The following is a 23317-nucleotide window of genomic DNA, read 5'->3' on the forward strand; positions in this document are numbered from 1 at the left end:
TTTCTAATATTTTCACCTCATTTCACAGACCTGAGTTAGTATTATAGAGGTACACAGTACATGTACACAAACAAAACAGGTAGCTACTTTCTAAGAGGGTAAAGGTGGCTCAGGAGGTTGTTAAAAATGGATGACCCAGAGGGATGGTACAGGGAGGCAGGTGGGTGGGGGGTTCAGGATGGGGAACATGTGTACACCCGTGGTGGATTCTTGTTGATGTATGGCAAAACCAATATGGTATTGTAAAGTAATTAGCTTCCAATTAAAATAAATAAATTTAAATTAAAAACAAAAGAAGGTTCCTGGGTCTGACCCAAACTACTGAATCCAGAATCACAAAATCTGGGAGGACAGCCCAGGAAATTGAATTTTAACAAATCTCCTGAGTGAGTCTCAGGCAGATGGGTCTATGTAAAGTGCCTCTGCATAAGACTGGCTGCACTTTGATGAACACTGCTACAGGTAACAAGACTGATGGTTTAGTATACAATTAAAAAATATATATGAATGAGTATTGTCGCCTTTGAAACTCTCATCCTGGGAAATGAATGAGTATTGTCGCCTTTGAAACTCTCATCCTGGGAAGCTAAATGATTTACTCTGTTGAATCAATCTTTCAACCTGATATTACTCAAGACATTTCTGGAACTCTTCTTTTAGAATACCTCCATAACCTGAGCTATATTTTGGATTATTTCTCTTTTGAAGGCCAATTTAATTTTGAAAAACAATTATGCACCACCAAAATACTATACTTGAGAATGATGTAGATAAGGCAGTATAATTTTAGGTCAGACATAAAATGTGTCCATGGGATAACAAGACTATTTTCTTGTGTGTTTCCTACCTTGTCACTCAAGGAAGTAAACAAAGGTAAGACCAAATATGCTTCAAGTCATAGCAATTTATTGCTATATCCTCAGACCTGGAGAGGCCTTGGTGGGCTGGGAGCTTATGGAGCCAGATGACACAAGATTTGGGTTCTTATCCCATGTTTGCCTTTCTTAGCTATAGGATTTTAGTCAAGTCACTTAATTTCTTTTAGCTTCAGCTTACTTCGCTATAAAACAAGGATCATTCTTCTTATTCTGCAGAGGGCTGTCGTGAAGACTGTGAGATGTAAAATAAATGAAAGCAACTTGTAAAATTATAAAGTGATGTAAAAATATAAGGTGTTACTCATGGTAGTATTCTATTAAGTCAATTATATTGACTTTAAAAGATGTGATTTACTTGGCTGCCTAAATTCTTGTTTGTTAAGGAAAAAAGTCTTTTAAATTTAAAAATCAGTCATTTCTCATTATTTCTAAAAAAGATTTCAATAAATTCATGGATGACGTTGTATTTGGTGACTGAAGAATTTAGGGTATATGGGGATACATTTAAATTGTGAAGCAACAAGAGGATGACAACTCATCCTTTAGGAAGTCTTGTCAGAGGTAGTGGAGTTGATCTGGGCAATAAATTAGTCAAACTCTGTGACAGAACATTAGAGAATTTCAAGTTCCCCAGATAGCACCAAGTTTGATCCCTATCCAATGACTGAATCTTCTTTAAGATCAAGAGGTTGTTTTCTAACTTGAATATATCCAGGGACTAGGAGCTCACTATTTTCCTTGACTATCCATCCCATTGCTGGACAACTCTCCCTATTACAAAGTTCTTTCTTAGATTAAGCCATTACAAACGATATCAACCCCCACCCCCAAATCAGCCTAGACTCGACATTCTCAGTCAATGAGGCCTCATGATTACTCACCTTCTACTTTCTCTTCTGATATCACGGTATGACACAATGAGAGTGACAGGAAAAACAAATGTACCCAGTGATCTCCCCTTTTCACCACTTCAACCAAAGTCTTGTCATAAAATGAAAACTTAGGATCAGCCAGTTTGTTGTAGGAGAAGTCAACCTTTTCTCTTTTCTGGAACACATAAGCCAGAATGAACTTCTCAACAGCAGCTTGATACTTTATAGAAGGTTAACTGATTTAGGGGCAATTTCTGGGATGTGATGAGAACTCTCAGGAGGATGGGAAAAGAAAAGCAAGATAAGTGAGAGAGATCCTGTGCTGGTTTCTGAGGCCTTTGTACTCTGACCTGGACCATCCATTCACTCAGAAAAGATCCATCACACAGGAGAGAAGCTGAGCACTTCCTGGCAGACCCTTCTTGCCCCCTTTCAACTCCAGCTGTCCTAAATGATCAATGGGCATCTTCAGGCTCTATTCTTCCAAGTCCCAAATCCATGACAAATCAAACCTAAGGATACAAGAGGGTAACTGTTCCCTATGAGTAAATGGTTAAGTCTTGTCTCTAGCTGTCCTCTACCTGATTTGGGGAGCTGGGGAGGGAAGGAGTAAGGTACAATGATATCCCTGTGTTGCACTATTCCTATTTTAGCCCACAAAAGGGCTAGAGAGGAATATTACAAGATAGAGGCAAGGATGTATAGCAAGGAAGCTTCAGTATAGACTTCTCACTCACACACTTAATTTTGAACCATTTGACTTGACCCATCAGCACCCCTGACTCCTTCCTGCCTCTAGTCCTCAAGGTTATTGATCTTGCCTCAATCTTTAGACCTAATATTCACTACCATTTTCTTGGCTATGGGCTTGGCTCCTTTAAATGTTGACTGTCATTCATTTCAGGTAGGCTGCTGGTAGCCACCTTGGGTAGACATTCTTTTCTGGCTTCAGTTTGGTCCCAAGACTCTCTTATGCCTATCCTGGAGTGCAGTGTTGTTAACAGACTTCTCCAGGCCATACCAGAACTCTCAAGGATATATAACCAGTTTTTTGTAGTTGTGGTACTATTACACCAGAACTGGGCTTGGCCCCAGTGTGTCAAGTACAGACACAATTGTCCTGCTTGGTGATAAGTTGGGGAAACAGTAGTCTGTAGTGGTCTATACTGGCTCTTTTCTCTGTCCCATCTAGAGGGGTTTTTGTCATGACAGTGAGAGAGAATGGTCAGATCCAGAGCCAAGTTCTAAACCTGGCCAAACACAGAATTGCGAGTTCTGGTAAGTTTGTGGGTTCAGTAATTTAAGATAACTCATTACATAGCATCCTCTGAGGCTTTTCTAGAACTGGGCTCTTGTACTGGTACATTCTTTGAGACTAGAAGCTGGTGAGTGATGAGAGAGAAGTTGGAGAGGTAGGTATGAGGCAGATCCTGCATTATCATATTATATGCAATAGGGAACCACAGCAATTTTATGCTGAGAGTCATATGATCAGATAGCACCTCTGGTAGCACCATGAAGAATATATTGGGAGTAGCAAGACAGGAGGCTGGGAGACCAGTTAGTAGGCCACTCAGTAATTCACAAAAGAAATCATGAAGTAGTGACAAAATACATATTAAATTCAGGTCATGGTTTGAAAATGTTTTTGACAAATTGACCTGGGGATACCTGAAGGGCATACAGGTAGTAACAAAAGCAGGTACATATAGTTTTGAAGCTCAGGTAAGAGATCTGAGCTAGTTTCTAATCTCCTGTTACAGACAAGTAATGTTTGAGAACACCAGACCTAGTTGGGTACAAGACTGAGGCAGGGATGGTTTGGAGCTGCAGTACAGCATGATTTAAGAGGTATTATTCATGAATTACTCTGAAATTGGAAGTCAAACATTCAGTTGAATAAGACTGAATGGCAAATCCAAGTCCCAGACAAAAGGATGGAAACCAGATAAGAGGAAATGAATATAGAATAGAGGGTAGATGATACAGTAATGAATTGAGGAAGCTCTTTGAGATGCTGTGACACAGCTATAGTTATCATAGGATATCTTTAGCCTTGGTCATGAAAGGAGAAGGAGATAAAAAGGGTCCCTGGATACGTGGATTTGGAGTTCATTAGTAAGTAGGCAGTAAGGTCAGTAAAAACATGATACTATAAAGATGGAAAAAGAGGTACAATAATAGAGCCCTGGGGGAGAAGGGAGTGAGATGTGGTAGAAAGCCTGAGGGTGGTGAATTTGGGAATAGCTAATAAAAAGAATTAAGAATTAAACTGACCATAAATAGATTAAAAAATTATCCAAGTGGCCCTGGAAACCCAAAAGAAGTTGGAGTCTCTGAATTTGCAAAAGTTTTGTGATCTCCAAAAAGTACTTGGCATTCTGAGATTAGAAACAGAGAAGCATAGATGGCTTGATTAATTCAAGATTGAAATTTATTGGGAGATCAAAGAGGGGGAAAAAAGGGAGGTGTTGAAGATGCTCATGATCTTGGATATAGATGGGGGAAAGGAAGCAAAGTCACAAGGGATTGACAGACTGGAGAAAAAGGAGAACAGAGAGTGTGTAAATCTTCCTAGGATAAGAAAGTAGGTATACTAGGAGTCAAGTACGAAGAAAACTGGAGGAATAGGTTTGTGACCAGAGATTACGACAAGGGAGTTTACAATTTCATAGTACAGTTCTGGATGGTGACATGATGACCCAGAAATGGATGATACAGATTTTTTTTTTGAGTCCAAGAAGTAATCTGAAAGATAAATTCTTTCAGACACCTGAAAGCATCTATGGTGCTAGATCTCCCATAAAGAAACCAATTCCACCAAGATGACAGCAGGGACTGGGCAGAGAGGGAAAAAATGAAAAAGGTTCAAAGTGCTCAGGATGAAGTGGAGAAGCCAGGAGATCTGTAAATGTCAATGAAAGGAAGAGAGAGGAGGATAGCCAGAAGGCATCACAACACATTGTATCACAGGAAGAAAGATTATATGAGGGAGAAAAAGTAATAGTTTATAAGTGGCACAGGAAAGAATGTTCCTGGTGGTCCAGCGGTTAAGAATCCACTTTCTAACGCAAATCAAAACCACAATGAGGTACCATTTCAAGCCAGTCAGAATGGTTGCGATCCAAAAGCCTACAAGCAATAAATGCTGGAGAGGGTGTGGAGAAAAGGGAACCCTCTTACACTGCTGGTGGGAATGCAAACTAGTTCAGCCACTATGGAGAACAGTGTGGAGGTTTCTTAAAAAAACTGGAAATAGAACTGTCATATGACCCAGCAATCCCACTGCTGGGCATACACACTGAGGAGACCAGAATTGAAAGAGATACGTGTACCCCAATGTTCATCACAGCACTGTTTATAATAGCCAGGACATGGAAGCAACCTAGATGTCCATCAGCAGATGAATGGATAAGAAAGCTGTGGTACATATACACAATGGAGTATTACTCAGCCATTAAAAAGAATACATATGAATCAGTTCTAATGAGGTGGATGAAACTGGAGCCTATTATACAGAGTGAAGTAAGCCAGAAAGAAAAACACCAATACAGTATACTAATGCATATATATGGAATTTAGAAAGATGGTAATGATAACCCTGTATGCGAGACAGCAAAAGTCACACAGATGTATAGAACAGTCTTTTGGACTCTGCGGGAGAGGGAGAGGGTGAGTGATTTGGGAGAACAGCCTTGAAACATGTATAATATCATATAAGAAATGGATCGTCAGTCTAGGTTCGATGCAGGATACAGGATGCTCGGGGCTGGTGCACTGGGATGACCCAGAGGGATGGTATGGGGAGGGAGAAGGGAGGGGGGGGTTCAGGATTGGGAATATGTGTACACCTGTGGCGGATTCATGTTGAAGTATGGCAAAACCAATACAATATTTTAAAGTGAAAAAAAAAAACAAACAGATTCCACTTTCTAATTCAGGGGACCCAGGTTTGAAGCCTGATTGGGGAACTAAGATATGCTGCCAGGCAACAGCCTATATATTGCAACTAGAGAAGCCTGTATGCCACAACTACTGAGCCCACACATTTAGAGCCTGTGCACTGCAAGAAGAGAAGTTCATGCACTACAATGGAGACCCAGTGCAGCCAAAAGAGAAAAACGTGTCACAGGATAATGAGGACAATATCTTTGGGATTTTGGTATGCTGAGAGTGAGAGATGGAGGAAAAAGAATACTCTCAGGGAAAGTTATCTTTCATTCAAGGTAGGAAGAAGAAAGCATTTTTAGGAAAAGATTCCATTGATCCAGAGGAAAATGTGTTATGGTCACACAGTAGTGAAAGGAAGAGGAAGAGAAAGGATGCTCCACGGTAACAGCTTACTCCCTAGAAGCAATCTTTGTTGATTTTGCCAAGGTCATTAGCAGAGTCCCTGCCAGAGGATTGAAGGCAAATACTTATTTTATTTCCCATTTCCAATCTCTCTGGATGGATAGGGTGAGGCGTTAGTTGGGAGCTGGAGTTAGCTGTTCAGTATGTAAATCAAGTGGCTAAGGGTTTGGAATTGGTTCTGATAGGAAAAGAATAGGGTGAAGAGTACCCTGAATGTAACGAAAGAAGCCTTATGAAAGAAGGTTTAACTCAAATTCATAAATAGCCAAGATCCAATAATGGAAAAAAAGAGTAAAAATGAACCAGCCTGAGACAGGAAGAATGAAAAGGAAAATATTTTTACAATTGTGTGGGTTAGGACTTTTGAATATGTCACAGATCCTGAACTTATAAAAGAAAAAGATTGATAGAATTGGTTATATAAATTAAATACTTCTAAACAAAAATTTACAAACAAAATACAAAAATGGAAAAAATAATTGTGATATACATACCAAAGGAAAAGTTGATATTTTTACTGAATAAAGACCCCTTGGAAATAAGAAAAAAAACCTCAAAGAATATGAACATGCAATTCACAAAGTAACAATATATAGGCAATAAAGTGATTGGGAAGAGGAAAGAAACTAAGTATATAAAAATGATTCAATCTGATTAGTAATCAAAGAAAGGTAAATTAAATCAGATATAATTTTCACCAATTAAATTTCTAAAGATTGAAATATTAACACCTAGTACTGACAAGGACATGATAAAAGAGGAATTTTCCTATAATTTTGGTGGGATTATAAACTGATGCAGTCTATCCAGAGGGCAATATGGCACTATTAAATGCATTAAAACTCTAGCCACCCTTTCAGCAACTAATTCTTCTTACAGGACTTTATTCTAAGGAAATAATTATCAGAAGAGGAGACAAAAATGTATGTACCTGGGTGCTTATCATAATGCTATTTATAACAGCAAAAGACAGCAGAATAAAAACAGGGGATTGGCTACATCAAGGTACATCGATATACGTCAATGGTGAAAAATTGAAAGCATTTCCCCTAAAGTCAGGAACAAGACAAGGGTGCCCACTCTCACAACTACTATTCAACATAGTTCTGGAAGTTTTGGCCACAGCAATCAGAGCAGAAAAAGAAATAAAAGGAATCCGTATTGGAAAAGAAGAAGTAAAACTCTCACTCTTTGCAGATGGCATGATCCTATACACAGAAAATCCTAAAGACTCCACCAGAAAATTACTAGAGCTAATCAATGAATAGCTCCAAAATTGGATCTTTTTTTGGGCTCCAAAATCACTGTTGATGGTAACTGCAGCCATGAAATTAAAAGACATTTACTCCTTGGAAGAAAAGTTATGACCAACCTAGATAGCATATTCAAAAGCGGAGACATTACTTTGCCAACAAAGGTCCGTCTAGTCAAGGCTATGGTTTTTCCCGTGGTCATGTATGGATGTGAGAGTTGGACTGTGAAGAAGGCTGAGTGCCGAAGAATTGATGCTTTTGAACTGCGGTGTTGGAGAAGACTCTTGAGAGTCCCTTGGACTGCAAGGAGATCCAACCAGTCCATTCTGAAGGAGATCAGCCCTGGGATTTCTTTGGAAGGAATGATGCTAAAGCTGAAGCTCCAGTACTTTGGCCACTTCATGCGAAGAGTTGACTCATTGGAAAAGACTGATGCTGGGAGGGATTGGGGGCAGAAGGAAAGGGGGACAACAGAGGATGAGATAGCTGGATGGCTCCACCGACTCGATGGACGTGAGTTTGAGTGAACTCTGGGAGTTGGTGATGGACAGGGAAGCCTGGCGTGCTGTGATTCATGGGGTTGCAAAGAGTCGGACATGACCGAACAACTGAACTGAACTGAATCAATGAATATAGTAAAGTTGCAGGATATAAAATCAACACAGAGAAATCCCTTGCACTCCTATACACTAACAATGAGAAAACAGAAAGAGAAATTAAGGAAACAACTCCATTTACCATTGCAATGAAAAGAATAAAATACTTAGGAATATATCTACCTAAAGAAACTAAAGACCTATATATAGAAAACTATAAAACACTGGTGAAAGAAATCAGAGAGGACACAAGTAGATGGAGAAATATACTGTGTTTGTGGATCAGAAGAATCAATATAGTGAAAATGAGTATACTACCCAAAGCAATCTATAGATTCAATGCAATCCCTATCAAGCTACCAACAGTATTTTTCACAGAACTAGAACAAATAATTTCACAATTTGTATGGAAATACAGTAAAACCTTGAATAGCCAAAGCAATCTTGAGAAAGAAGAATGGAACTGGAGGAATCAACCTGCCTGACTTTATGCTCTACTACAAAGCCACAGTCATCAAGACAGTATGGTACTGGCACAAAGACAGAAATATAGATCAATGGAACAAAATAGAAAGCCCAGAGATAAATCCACGCACCTATGGACACCTTATCTTCGACAAAGGAGGCAAGAATATACAATGGAGAAAAGACAATCTCTTTAACAAGTGGTGCTGGGAAAACTGGTCAACCACTTGTAAAAGAATGAAACTAGAACACTTTCTAATACCATACACAAAAAAAACCTCAAAATGGATTAAAGATCTAAATGTAAGGCCAGAAACTATAAAACTTCTAGAGGAAAACAATGGCAAAACACTCTCAGACATAAATCACAGCAGGATCCTCTATGACCCACCTCCCAGAATATTGGAAATAAAAGCAAAAATAAACAAATGGGACCTACTTAAAATTAAAAGCTTCTGCACAACAAAGGAAACTATAAGCAAGGTGAAAAGACCGCCTTCAGAATGGGAGAAAATAATAGCAAATGAAGCAACTGACAAAGGATTAATCCCAAAAATACACAAGCAACTCCTGCAACTCAATTCCAGAAAAATAAACGACCCAATCAAAAAATGGGCCAAAGAACTAAATAGACACTTCTCCAAAGAAGACATACAGATGGCTAACAAACACATGAAGAGATGCTCAACATCACTCATTATTAGAGAAATGCAAATCAAAACCACAATGAGGTACCATTTGACGCCAGTCAGAATGGCTGCTATCCAAAAGTCTACAAGCAATAAATGCTGGAGAGGGTGTGGAGAAAAGGGAACCCTCTTACACTGTTGGTGGGAATGCAAACTAGTTCAGCCACTATGGAGAACCGTGTGGAGATTCCTTAAAAAACTGGAAATAGAACTGTCATATGACCCAGCAATCCCACTGCTGGGCATACACACTGAGGAGATCAGAATTGAAAGAGACACATGTACCCCAATGTTCATCACAGCACTGTTTATAATAGCCAGGACATGGAAGCAACCTAGATGTCCATCAGCAGATGAACTAATAAGAAAGCTGTGGTACATATACACAATGGAGTATTACTCAGCCATTAAAAAGAATACATTTGAATCAGTTCTAATGAGGTGGATGAAACTGGAGCCTATTATACAGAGTGAAGTAAACCAGAAAGAAAAACACCAATACAGTATACTAATGCATATATATGGAATTTAGAAAGATGGTAATGATAACCCTGTATGCAAGACAGCAAAAGTCACACAGATGTATAGAATAGTCTTTTGGACTCTGTGGGAGAGGGCAAGGGTGGGATGGTTTGGAGGAATGGCATTGAAACAAGTATATTATCATATGTGAAACAAATCGCCAGTCTAGGCTCAATGCATGATACAGGATGCTCGGGGCTGGTGCACTGGGATGACCCAGAGGGATGGGATAGGGAGGGAGGTGGGAGGGGGTTCAGGATTGGGAACACATGTACACCCGTGGCGGATTCATGTCAATGTATGGCAAAACCAATATAATATTATAAAGTAATTAGCCTCCAATTAAAATTAAAAAAACAGATACATCGATATATCTGGATATGACAGTCATTCAAAATGATATAGATGTAGACATAAATTTACCTAAATATATGGTCATGGAAGGAGAGCCACAATATATACTGTGTCTGATGAATAATAAGAGGCTGAAAATAGCATGGATGCTATAATCCATCCATCCTTCCTTCCTACTTATCTACCTATCAGACCAGATGTATATGTGTGTATATATACACATGAAAAGCATCTGAAAAGATAAATACTCCCAAATTTGACACTGGTTATCTAAATGAGACTAAATCATTTTTAACTTTCTTCTTCATACATTTCAATATTGTTTGAATTTCTTTTATTATGAGCACAGATAACTTTTTTAAACAGAAAAAAACCCAATAAAGCTATTTTCAATTTATTTACTTATTTACTAATAAATGTTTTGAAGGAATTTTAATAGTACTATTGAGAAAACAAGTAATATTTATATGCAGAACTAGAATTTATTCTCGAGTAATGTAATGTCTTCCAAAAAAGTATCTTAAACCACTATTCATTTGCTGTCCTAGATCATTTTTATGAGCTTAAGGATTTATCCCTTTGCTGGCTTCTTCAGACATTCTTGACTTTAAAAATATTTATATATCATTTGTATGTAATTATATACATAATAACCTTCTTATAAAAAGCTATTTTCATTTAAAAACACAAAACTAAATCTGCTCAAATAAACAGAGGTTATTTCCATTATGCATTCTGACATTACAGGGCCAATAACAGCTGGGGTATTTCAGGGGCTTGGTGAGTCCTGGTCTGTACTGAAGATGATGCTGTAAAGCACAGCCTCGCTCAGCTCCTGCATGCACTTCACAGGGAGCTGTAAACACTCACCTTCGAGACTTCCGTCCTAGGTCCGTTTTTGTCACAGACATCACCTGTTGGTTAAGGAAACAGAGGACACACTTGGCAAAGGTTTTAAAGAAGGATTTACATTTCTTTTTATTGTGGTAAAAGATATATAACATAACTTTTCATTTTAACCATTTTTCAGTTAAACAATTAGTATCATTCACAATGTTGTACAACACTCACCATTATATATTTCCTAAACTTTTTCAGCATCCTAAACAGAAACTCCTTACTTTCCCTTATTCCCAGCCCCTGGTAACCTCTAATCTGCTTTCTGTCTCTATAAATTTGCCTATTCTAGATGTTTTATACAAGTAGAATGATACACTATTTCCTATTTTGTCTGGCTCATTTCACATTGCATAAAGTTTTCAAGAATCATTCATGTTGTAGCATGTGTCAGAACTTTATTACATTTTATGTTGGAGGTCGTGACATTGTACAGGACACAGGAGTCAAGACCATCCCCAAGAAAAAGAAATGCAAAAAAGCAAAATGGCTATCTGGGGAGGCCTTACAAATAGCTGTGAAAAGAAGAGAAGTGAAAAGCAAAGGAGAAAAGGAAAGACATACCCATTTGAATGCAGAGTTCTAAAGAATAGCAAGGAGAGATAAGAAAGCCTTCCTCACCGATCAATGCAAAGAAACAGGAAAACAACAGAATGGGAAAGACTAGAGATCTCTTCAAGAAAATTAGAGATACCAAAGGAACATTTCATGCAAAGAAGGGCTCAATAAAGGACAAAAATGGTATGGACCTAACAGAAGCAGAAGATATTAAGAAGAGGTGGCAAGAATATACAGAAGAACTGTACAAAAAAGATCTTCATGACCCAGATAATCATAATGGTGTGCTCACTCATCTAGAACCAGACATCCTGGAGTGTGAAGTCAAGTGGGCCTTAGAAAGCATCACTATGAACAAAGCTAGTGGAGGTGATGGAATTCCAGTTGAGCTATTTCAAATCCTGGAAGATGATGCTGTGAAAGTGCTGCGCTTAGTATGCCAGCAAATTTGGAAAACTCAGCAGTGGCTACAGGACTGAAAATGGTCCATTTTCATTCCAATCCCAAAGAAAGGCAATGCCAAAGAATGCTCAAACTACCACATAACTGCACTCATCTCACACGCTAGTAAAGTAATGCTCCAAATTCTCCAAGCCAGGCTTCAGCAATACGTGAACCATGAACTTCCAGATGTTCAAGCTGGACTTAGAAAAGGCAGAGGAACCAGAGATCAAATTCCCAACATCTGCTGGATCATCGAAAAAGCAAGAGAGTTCTAGAAAAACATCTATTTCTGCTTTATTGACTATGCCAAAGCCTTTGACTGTGTGGATCACAATAAACTGTGGAAAATTCTGAAAGAGGTGGGAATACCAGACCACCTGACCTGCCTCTTGGGAAGCCGATATGCAGGTCAGGAAGCAACAGTTAGAACTGGACATGGAACAACAGACTGGTTCCAAACAGGAAAAGGAGTACGTCAAGGCTGTATATTGTCACCCTGGCTATTTAACTTCTATGCAGAGTACATCATGAGAAACGCTGGGGTGGAGGAAGCACAAGATGGAATTAAGATGCTCGGAGAAACATCAATAACCTCAGATATGCAGATGACACCACCCTTATGGCAGAAACTGAAGAAGAACTAAAGAGCCTCTTGATGAAAGTGAAAGAGGAGAGTGAAAAGTTGGCTTAAAGCTCAACATTCAGAAAACTAAGATCATTGCATCTGGTTCCATCACTTCATGGCAAATAGATGGGGGAACAATGGAAACAGTGTCAGACTTTATTTTTCTGGGCTCCAAAATCACTGCTGATGGTGATTGCAGCCATGAAATTAAAAGACACTTACTCCTTGGAAGAAAAGTTATGACCAACCTAGATAGCATATTCAAAAGCAGAGACATTACCTTGCCAACAAAGGTCCATTTAGTCAAGGCTATGGTTTTTCCCGTGGTCATGTATGGATGTGAGAGTTGGACTATAAAGAAAGCTGAGGGCTGAAGAATTGATGCTTTTGAATTGTGGTGTTGGAGAAGACTCTTGAGAGTCCCTTGGACTGCAAGGAGATCCAACTAGTCCATCCTAAAGGAAATCAGTCCTGAATGTTCATTGGAAGGACTGATGCTGAAGCTGAAACTGCAATATTTGGCTACCTGATGCGAAGAGCTGACTCATTTGAAAAGACCCTGATGCTAGGAAAGATTGGGGGCAGGAGGAGAAGGGGACAACAGAGGATGAGATGGTTGGATGGCATCAACCACTCAATGGACATGGGTTTGGGTGAACTCTGGGAGTTGGTGATGGACAGGGAGGCCTGGCATGCTGTAATTCATGGGATTGCAAAGAGTTGGGACATGACTGAGTGACTGAACTAAACTGAACTCCTTGGAAGGAAAGTTATGACCAACCTAGACAGCATATTAAAAAGCAGAGACATTACTTTGTCAACAAAGGTCCACCTAGTCAAGGCTATGGTTTTTCCAGTGGTCATGTATGGATGTGAGGGTTGGACTATAAAGAAAGCTGAGGGCCAAAGAATTGATGCTTTTGAATTGTGGTGTTGGAAAAGACTCTTGAGAGTCCCTTGGACTGCAAGGAGATCCAACCAGTCCATCCTAAAGGAGATCATTCCTGGGTGTTCATTGGAATATACAAATGTGAGAGCTGGGCAGTAAAGAAGGCAGAGCGCTGAAGAATTGATGCTTTCAAACTGTGGTGCTGGTGAAGACTCTTGAGAGTCCCCTGGAAAGCAAGGAGATCAAAACAGTCAATCTAAAAGGAAATCAATCCCGAATACTCTTTAGAAGAACTGATGCTGAAGCTGAAGCTCCAATAGTTTAGCTACCTGATTCAAACCGCTGACTCATTAGAAAAGACCCTGATGCTGGGAAAGATTGAAGGCAGAAGGAGAAGAGGGCAAAAGGATGAGATGGTTGGATGGCTGATTCAATGATCACTGATTCAGTGGACATGAACTTGGGCAAACCCTAGGAGATGGTGAGGGACAGGGAAACCTGGCTTGCTGCAGTCCATGGGATCACGAAGAGGCATACATGACTTGGTGACTGATTAACAGCAATATTCCATTAAATGGATATATCACAGTTTGTTTACCTATTCAATTGCTGATGGAAACATGGGTTGTTTCCACCTTTGGCTATTGTGGATACTGCTGCCATGAACACGCATACATCTCTCTGTTTGAATCCTTGTTTTCTTTTTCCTCTTTTTGGTATATACTTAGGAATGGAATTACTGGGTCATACGGATCTGCCTGCAGTGCAGTAGATCTGGGTTTGATCCCTGGGTTGGGAAGAGCCCCTTGGAGAAGGAATGGCTATCCACTTCAGTATTCTTGTCTAGAGAATTTCATGTACAGAAGAGCCTGTTTGGCTACAGTCCATGGGATCACAAAGAGTTGGACACTACTGAGAGAATACTTTTACTTTTTTTTTCATAGTAATTTAAAGTAGGACTTTAAAACTATTTATTTATTTGGCTTCATTGGGTTTTAGTTGCAGCGTGCCTGTTTCTTAAGTTGTGGCTTTTGGGTTCCAGAGGGTGTGGGCTCAGTAGTTGTGGTGTAAGGGCTTAGTTGCTTCACCATATGTGGAATCTCAGTTTCCCTATCAGGGATCAAACTCAAGTCTCCAGAATTGGAAGGTGGATTCTTGTGGAACTTGAATTCACTTGGAATTAGGTTCTTGACCAGTAGATAGCATAGACAGATTGGGGGTGGAAGACAGTTTGATGCCAAGTGCAGAAACACCCAAGACCCTTTGCAACCCTACCTAGCATATGATCAGGTCTTACAATGAGTTAAAAATTAAGATCCTCACCCAAATCAACCACCCAAAAATAAGCTTTCAGAGTTTATACATGTGAAAACTTGTTTGGCAGGAGTAATAGAAAATATTAGAATGCTCTAGCTTTTAAAAATATTTTAACTTTAATTTTTAAATTTAATTCTTAAATTTAAAAAAATCGTACATTTTAAAGTGTACAATTCAGGGGCATTTAGTGCGTTCACAATGTTTTGCAACCACCACATCTTTCTAGCTTCAAAGCTTTTTCATCACCCCAGAAGAATATTCCATGTGCTCTAGCTTTTTCGATGTGATTGCTTTCCTTCGCTAGTTACTGCCATAATGTTCATACATATGAACACTTAACACTATCACAAAAACAAGCACCTCTAACACAGGAAATAAATGAACAACTGGGTATGGGAGACACTGATCAAATTCTGAACACCCTTTGATGGCTTCTTTCTAGACTGTTTATTGGACTGAGGCAGAATCAGGAGAATAGCAGCTTCAGTAACATCCTGGTTGCACCATCTGATTTAATGTGAGTAACTAACATTCCCAAGACACTGGCAATTCTCTGAAGACAGAGATTAAGTCTTATACATCTTTATATTTCCAATGTCCCACACAATGGATGGCATCTATAATGTGCTACATAAGTGTTTTTTGGTTAGAACTGAATGGACTAGGTGATCTTTGCTTAGTGGACAGCAAGTTGTAAGAGTAAGAAAATGTAAATTTAGAGACATATAAATTTAGAGATAGATTATTCCTGAGAACAACCTGCAAAGTAAAATTTCCCCAAGATTAAGGGAAAGCAGAAAGATATGCATACCATATAACATCCCGTTAATTGAACACTTGTTGAAAATCATAATGTTTTGAGTCAGGGTCCCTGTTTTGTCAGAGAACACGTATTTGACCTGGCCGAGCTCCTCATTAAGGGTGGTGGTACGAGCCTGTGCTGGCATGTTCTTCGGTTCATAAAACATCTTCTGATCCCAGTTGATATAGAAACTGTTGCCCAATCTTATTATCTCAACACTAAGGAGAAAGCAAGAAAAGAAGGGTCCTGGGTCAATGCAGGGCAAGTAAATTCATCCCCCTGGTTTCCTTCTTTCCAGTCCTGTGGTAGAAATGAAAATCAGAATACCTTCTCTCAGAACCTACAATCTTGAAGGACCCTTCATACTAGCCAATCCAATGTAATTCTACTTTGATCATTATCACTCAAGTCTTTACTTGATTACCAGATACACTGATTAACTTTGCTGAAGCATATTCCCTTTATACTACTTCTTTCAAAATTTTAAAAATTCTGTAACAATGCAAGGCCTGACAGAATTAAGCTAGTTTATAAAAGGCAACCAAAGCTTAATTAGAGGGGTATTGCTGCTATCACATAAACTCATTGATGGGGAGGAGAGATACTTGAGACTGGAGACAGTGCTTCTTTGTTTCAGAAGAGGAAGGGGAAGATCTGCGAGACTCAGAAACAGCTTACAGGAGCTGATCCTCTGATAAATTTCTCGGCAGACCCAGCCTGCCCGTAGGGTAGCTTTTTACTAAAACAGCTTCCTTTCCATTTTTATCTGAATTTTCCCAGTTGTGTGAGTCACATTCCACTTTTATTCGACATAACATGCTTTATGGATTCCCTATGGCTTCCCTCGAGGCTCAGCCAATGCAGGAGATGTGGGTTTGATTCCTGGGTTGGGAAGATCACCTGGAGAAGGAAATGGCAACGCACTCCAGTATTCTTGCTTGGAGAATCCCATGGACAGAGGAGCATGGCAGGCCACAGTCCATGGGGTCACAAAAGAGCTGGACATGACTTAGCAACTAAAAAACAACATGGTTAACAAGCATCTTCATTTTAAAACAGTGCAGACTTTTTAAGTGCCATCCTTCCTATCATCATTCATATTTCAGTTCAATTCAGTTCAGTCGCTCAGTCGTGTCCGACTCTTTGTGACCCCATGAATCACAGCACGCCAGGCCTCCCTGTCCATCACCATCTCCCAGAGTTCACTCAAACTCATGTCCTTCGAGTCGGTGATGCTATCCAGCCATCTCATCCTCTGTCATCCCCTTTTCCTCCTGCCCCCAATCCCTCCCAGCATCAGTCTTTTCCAATGAATCAACTCTTCGCATGAGGTGGCCAAAGTACTGGTGTTTCAGCTTTAGCATCATTCCTTCCAAAGAACACCCAGGGCTGATCTCCTTTAGAAAGGACTGGTTGGATCTCCTCGCAGTCCAAGGGACTCTCAAGAGTCTTCTCCAACACCACAATTCAAAAGCATCAATTCTTCAGTGCTCAGCTTTCTTCACAGTCCAACTCTCACATCCATACATGACCACGGGAAAAACCACAGCCTTGACTAGACGGACTTTTGTTGGCAAAGTAATGTCTCTGCTTTTGAATATGCTATCTAGGTTGGTCATAATTTTTCTTCCAAGGAGTAAGTGTCTTTTAATTTCATGGCTGTAGTCACCATCAGCAGTGATTTTGGAGCCCCTCAAAACTAAAGTCTGCCACTGTTTCCACTGTTTTCTCATGAAGTGATGGGACCAGATGCCATGATCTTTGTTTTCTTAATGTTGAGTTTTAAGCCAACTTTTTCACTCTCCTCTTTCACTTTCATCAAGAGGCTTTTAGCTCCTCTTCACTTTCTGCCATAAGGGTGGTGTCATCTGCATATCTGAGGTTATTGATGTTTCTCCCGGCATTTAATTCCATCTTGTGCTTCATCCAGCCCAGCGTTTCTCAAGATGTACTCTGCATAGAAGTTAAATAACCAGGGTGACAATATACAGCCTTGATGTACTCCTTTTCCTGTTTGGAACCAGTCTGTTGTTTCATGTCCAGTTCTAACTGTTGCTTCCTGACCTGCATATCGGTTTCCCAAGAGGCAGGTCAGGTGGTCTGTATTCCCATCTCTTTCAGAATTTTCCTCAGTTTGTTGTGATTCACACAGTCAAAGGCTTTGGCAAAGTCAATGAAGCAGAAGGAGATGTTTTTCTGGAACTCTCTTGCTTTTTCCATGATCCAGTGGATGTTGGCAATTTGATCTCTGGTTCCTCTGCCTTTTCTAAATCCAGCTTGAACATCTGGAAGTTCATCGTTCACATATTGCTGAAGCCTGGCTTGGAGAATTTTGAGCATTACTTTACTAGCATGTGAGATGAGTGCAGTTATGTGGTAGTTTGAGCATTCTTTGGCATTGCCTTTCTTTGGGATTGGAATGAAAACTGACCTTTTCCAGTCCTATGGCCACTGCTGAGTTTTCCAAATCTGCTGGCATATTGAGTATAGCACTTTCACAGCATCATCTTTCAGGATTTGAAATAGCTCAACTGGAATTCCATCACCTCCACCAGCTTTGTTTGTAGTGATGCTTTCTAAGGCCCACTTAACTTCACATTCCAGGATGTCTGGCTCTAGGTGAGTGATCATACCATCATGATTATCTTGGTCATGAAGATCTTTTTTGTACAGTTTTTCTGTATATTCTTGCCACCTCTTCTTAATATCTTCTGCTTCTGTTAGGTCCATACCATTTTTGTCCTTTATCGAGTACATCTTTGCATGAAATGTTCCCTCGGTATCTTTAATTTTCTTGAAGAGATCTCTAGTCTTTCCCATTCTGTTCTTTTCCTCTATCTCTTTGCATTGATCGCTGAGAAAGGCTTTCTTATCTCTCCTTGCTATTCTTTGGAACTCTGCATTCAGATGCTTATATCTTTCCTATTCTCCTTTGCTTTTCACTTCTCTTCTTTTCACAGGTATTTGTAAGGCCCCCCCATGTAGCCATTTTGCTTTTTTGCATTTCTTTTCCATGGGGATGGTCTTGACCCCTGTCTCCTGTACAATGTCATGAACCTCATTCCATAGTTCATCAGCCACTCTATATATCAGATCTAGGCCCTTAAATCTATTTCTCACTTCCACTGTATAATCACAAGGGATTTGATTTAGGTCATACCTGAATGGTCTAGTGGTTTCCCCTACTTTCTTCAATTTAAGTCTGAATTTGGCAATAAGGAGCTCATGATCTGAGCCACAGTCAGTTCCTGGTCTTGTTTTTGTGGACTGTATAGAGCTTCTCCATCTTTGGCTGCAAAGAATATAATCAATCTGATTTTGGTGTTGACCATCTGGTGATGTCCATGTGTAGAGTCTTCTCTTGTGTTGCTGGAAGAGGGTGTTTGCTGTGACCAGTGCGTTCTCTTGGCAAAAGTCTGTTAGCCTTTGCCCTGCTTCATTCCGTATTCCAAGGCCAAATATGCCTGTTACTCCAGGTGTTTCTTGACTTCCTACTTTTGCATTCCAGTCCCCTATAATGAAAAGGACATCTTTTTGGGTGTTAGTTCTAAAAGGTCTCGTAGGTCTTCATAGAACCGTTCAACCTCAACTTCTTCAGCATTACTGGTTGGGGCATAGACTTGGATTACTATGATATTGAATGGTTTGCCTTGGAAACGAACAGAGATCATTCTGTCATATTTGAGACTGTATCCAAGTACTGCATTTTGGACTCTTTTGTTGACCATGATGGCTACTCCATTTCTTCGGAGGGATTCCTGCCCACAGTAGTAGATATAACGGTCATCTGAGTTAAATTCACCCATTCCATTCCATTTTAGTTCGCTGATTCTTAGAATGTTGACATTCACTCTTGCCATCTCCTGTTTGACCGCTTCCAACTTGCCTTAATTCATGGACCTAACATTCCAGGTTCCTATGCAATATTGCTCTTTATAACATCGGACCTTGCTTCTATCACCAGTCACACCCACAACTGGGTATTGTTTTTTGCTCTGGCTCCATCCCTTCATTCTTTCTGGAGTTATTTCTCCACTAATCTCCAGTAGCATATTGGGCACCTACTGACCTGGGGAGTTCCTCTTTCAGTATCCTATCATTTTGCCTTTTAATACATTCATATTTAGTGTGTGTTATTTCATTGCTTCATTAGTAACCCCTGTCTGAGACAGCTGCATTGAGCAACACGAATCTTTTGTTTGAGGTGAGGGAGGTGGTGCTCATGCCCTCATTATTGACTTTATTAGTCCTCATGTTTTGAGTTTTGACCCCTCTCTTCCTTCACCATACCAGTCACCATAGCAATCTCTCTAAACTCAGACACTTAATGACATTTCTTTCCTTAGAAAGATCTCCGCTGCTTTTAGGATAAAGCCCAAACTCCTTGACCTAGCATTCAAGGTTCTCCTGAATCTAATCCTAAATTACCATCCAACACCTCAGTCTAGGCTCACTCACTGTTCTATGACCAGATCAAGCTTTTACAAACCTCTAATCTTTGTACATACTGATCTTTCTGCTTGTAATATTATTTTTGTATTTTCTTATTGGTAAATGCTCCTCTTTTCTCATGTATCAGTTTGATGATTACTTTTTTCTGTAAATCCCTAAGACTCTATAGGTGGAACCCACCTATTCCTTTTCTAGGCTCCCATAGTAATTTCTATTACATCATTCTTCATATTGTTCTTAATTATTTACTTAAGTATCTGTTTCCATGGCTATGGTGTAAGCTTATCTAGAGGAAGGGCTGTCTTATTATTCATGTATCTTTCTCTGTAACCTAATATAGTGCTTGGCACATAGTCAGTTCAGTCACTCAGTTGTTCAGACTCTTTGTGACCCCATGGACTGCAGCATGCCAGGCTTCTCCACCCGTCACCAACTCCCGGAGCTTACTCAAACTCATGTCCATTGCATCGGTGATGCCATCCAACCATCTCATCCTCTGTCATCCCCTTCTCCTCCCACCTTCAAATTTTCCCAGCATCAGGGTCTTTTCCAATGGGTCAGTTCTTTGTATCAGGTGGCCAAAGTATTGCAGTTTCAGCTTCAGCATCAGTCAGTCCTTCCAATGAATATTCAGGCACTTCCTTTAGGATGGGCTGGCTGGATCTCCTTGCAGTCCAAGGGACTCTCAAAAGTCTTCTCCAACACCACAGTTCAAAAGCATCAATTCTTCGGCGCTCAGCTTTCTTTATAGTCCAACTCTCACATCCATACATGACTACTGAAAAAACCGTAGTTTTCACTAGACGGACCTTTGTTGGTACCTTTGTTGGTAACACAGTAGGTGTTCAATAAATGTTTAATTAGTAAGATAATTTAGCTAACTTAGCACACACGCATATAGGGTGCTTTTAGGGTTGGGATGCCACAATGTAGGGTTTAGAAAACCCGAAAAGGATGCAGAAAATGTGTTTGGGTCCGTTTATGTGAAAGGGAATGCTGGAACTCGAAAAAGGAGATTAAAATACAGTAAAAACTTATTTTATCTATATTTCAAATTTTTGTCCAAGGTGCTCATGAAAAGGGGAAGGAAACATCCTTTCAGTTCAGTTCAGTTGCTCAGTCATGTCCGACTCTTTGCGGCCCCATGAATCATAGCACGCCAGGCCTCCCTGTCCATCACCAACTCCCAGGGTCCACTCAGACTCACGTCCATCGAGTCAGTGATGCCATCCAGCCATCTCATCCTCTGTCAATCCCTTCTCCTCCTGCCCCCAATCCCTCCCAGCATCAGAGTCTTTTCCAGTGAGTCAAATCTTCACATGAGGTGGCCAAAGTACTGGTGTTTCAGCTTTAGCATCATTCCTTCCAAAGAAATCCCTTCTCCAATTTTTAGGAACCAGAATTTAAGTCATAATCACACCCACCTGCAGTTTGCTACATTGTTTCTGGGGGAAAAAGCATTCTGAGTTCTGAGTCATTTACAAATGACTGTTTAGAATTTGGGTCATTGATAAACTAGGGGCTGCCTAGCTTGTACCTAAACACAAAATTTGTGTGCATTGTTTTCTAATTATTTCATGTGTTTTATGACTTATTTAGTCATGTACATTATAAATTATTTGAGGGTAGGAATAATTTTTTTATTATATAACCCACATAGTATCTAGCACAGTATTCTGGACATAGAAAGCATTTATGGAGACTCTAAATATTTCTCAGAGTGTTTTGTGCACCAGGCACTCTGGAAAGTAAAGAGTTAAAGAGCACAGCATCTGTGTTTCCTGAAAGTTCATAGTCTAGTTGGGGAATAAGAAGGAAGTATCCTCCCCCAGAAGAAGTCAGCTCCTCCCTCAGCTGTCAAAGAAGCCTACCTGACGTAGAGGGAAATAGGCACCATGGTGTTGAGGATAATGAAGTAGGACCAGAAGATAAGGGTGGCAGAGAAAACTGATGAAGAGACATAGTCTTTCCACGGCAGATAATCCTGGAAGTAGTAACCTTTGTTGTTTTCCCAAATGTAATGACCAACTGCTAGGAGAAAACACATGCAGCCTAAAAACAGGAAAATCTAGAAATCAAAAAAAGAATTAAATTAACATTTCATCCAAGATGTACTGCTTTAGTTCTACCATCTGGAGTCTCTCTCTCAACAAAGCTTCTCTCTTTTCTTGGAGGGCGGGGTGGGGAGGTCCCTCCTGAAGCTCATAGTCTCTAGGCAGCAGCCTACAAGACAGAAAAGAAAGCCCAGCAGGAGCTGTCCTTGGGATTTTGATAGGACAAAACAGTAACTAAAATGCATTAAATATTAAGTGCCAATAACAGTGCTAAGTACTCTATGTGTATTATTTAATATTATTCTTGTCTTTTAATAATAGATAATAAACTTGATATTAAGAATGGAAAAGTATTTTGCCTGAAGTTATCTGGCTACTATCCAGGAGAGACAGGTTTTGGACCAGTTCCAGAACCCAAGCTCTTAATTACTCCATTATTGAAGTGAGGTTCTGCTTTAACAAAAGTATAAAAAGTGTCACACTGGATTAGCAGTTGCAGGTGGGGAGGTGAGAAGGAAATGGATGTAAAAGGCTGACAATATGGCAATCATGTTTACAGAAAGAAGATGGTAAAATAGGAAGGCAGACCATGTGCCTACTGAGCCTAGAGCTCTAAGGGAAGTGGTTGGAAATAATTAGAATATTAGTGTGTGTGGGCTGACTTTGACAAAGGAAAGATTTGAAGTAGGCGAATAACTGCAAGAGGAATAGAGTGAAATTTGAGGCTTCCCTGTGGCTCAGACGGTAAAGCATCTGCCTGCAATGGAGAAGACCCAGGTTCAATCCGTGGGTCGGGAAGATCCCCTGGAGAAGGAAATGGCAACCCACTCCAGTACTCTTGCCTGGAGAATTCCATGGACTGAGGAGCCTGGTGGGCTACAGTCCATGGAGCCACAAAGAGTCAGACACGACTGAATGACTTTACTTTCACTTTCACTTGGGTCATCAAAGAACTGGAAAAGCCTTTACTTTTAGACACTAAAGAGGAAAAAAGAGATAAGATTGAGATCTTAAGCAAACAAGGCCCAATAATTCTTTCTAACTGAATAAAATGAATCAGCCTAGGGGTAATGTTCAGATTAAAGATGATACCTTCTTATTGAACTAAGATTACTGTTCTTTTCTAGATAACATCAACTTTCTTGCCATTAGTCAAGAAGTGAAGTCACTTAGTTGTGTCTGACTCTTAGGTTGAGAGAAAGGGCATGGAGGGGAAAGGCTGCAAAGAAATAAGACGGATTTGAGAACTATGTTTAGAAAAGGACTTTGAGGAGGAGGGGATAATAATCCTGAACTC

The 23317-nt window shown here is 39.9% G+C and overlaps 1 protein-coding gene across 3 annotated transcripts in view; it reads right to left on the reverse strand.

Moving 5' to 3' along the window:
- LOC101109422 (phospholipid-transporting ATPase FetA-like) overlaps positions 1–23317 on the reverse strand; it is a 124746-nt gene that overhangs the window by 18891 nt on the left and 82538 nt on the right. For all 3 annotated transcript variants that reach the window (XM_060409312.1, XM_060409310.1, XM_042243288.1), the window contains 4 exons: positions 21838–22034; positions 15524–15732; positions 10853–10896; positions 1760–1925 (listed from right to left, as the gene is read on the reverse strand). In XM_060409312.1, coding sequence (XP_060265295.1) covers positions 1760–1925; positions 10853–10896; positions 15524–15732; positions 21838–22034 — 616 coding nt within the window. The remainder of the gene's footprint in view (positions 1–1759; positions 1926–10852; positions 10897–15523; positions 15733–21837; positions 22035–23317) is intronic.

Source organism: Ovis aries, chromosome 2, assembly GCF_016772045.2.
Source record: "Ovis aries strain OAR_USU_Benz2616 breed Rambouillet chromosome 2, ARS-UI_Ramb_v3.0, whole genome shotgun sequence".
NCBI classification, from domain to species: Eukaryota; Metazoa; Chordata; class Mammalia; order Artiodactyla; family Bovidae; genus Ovis; species Ovis aries.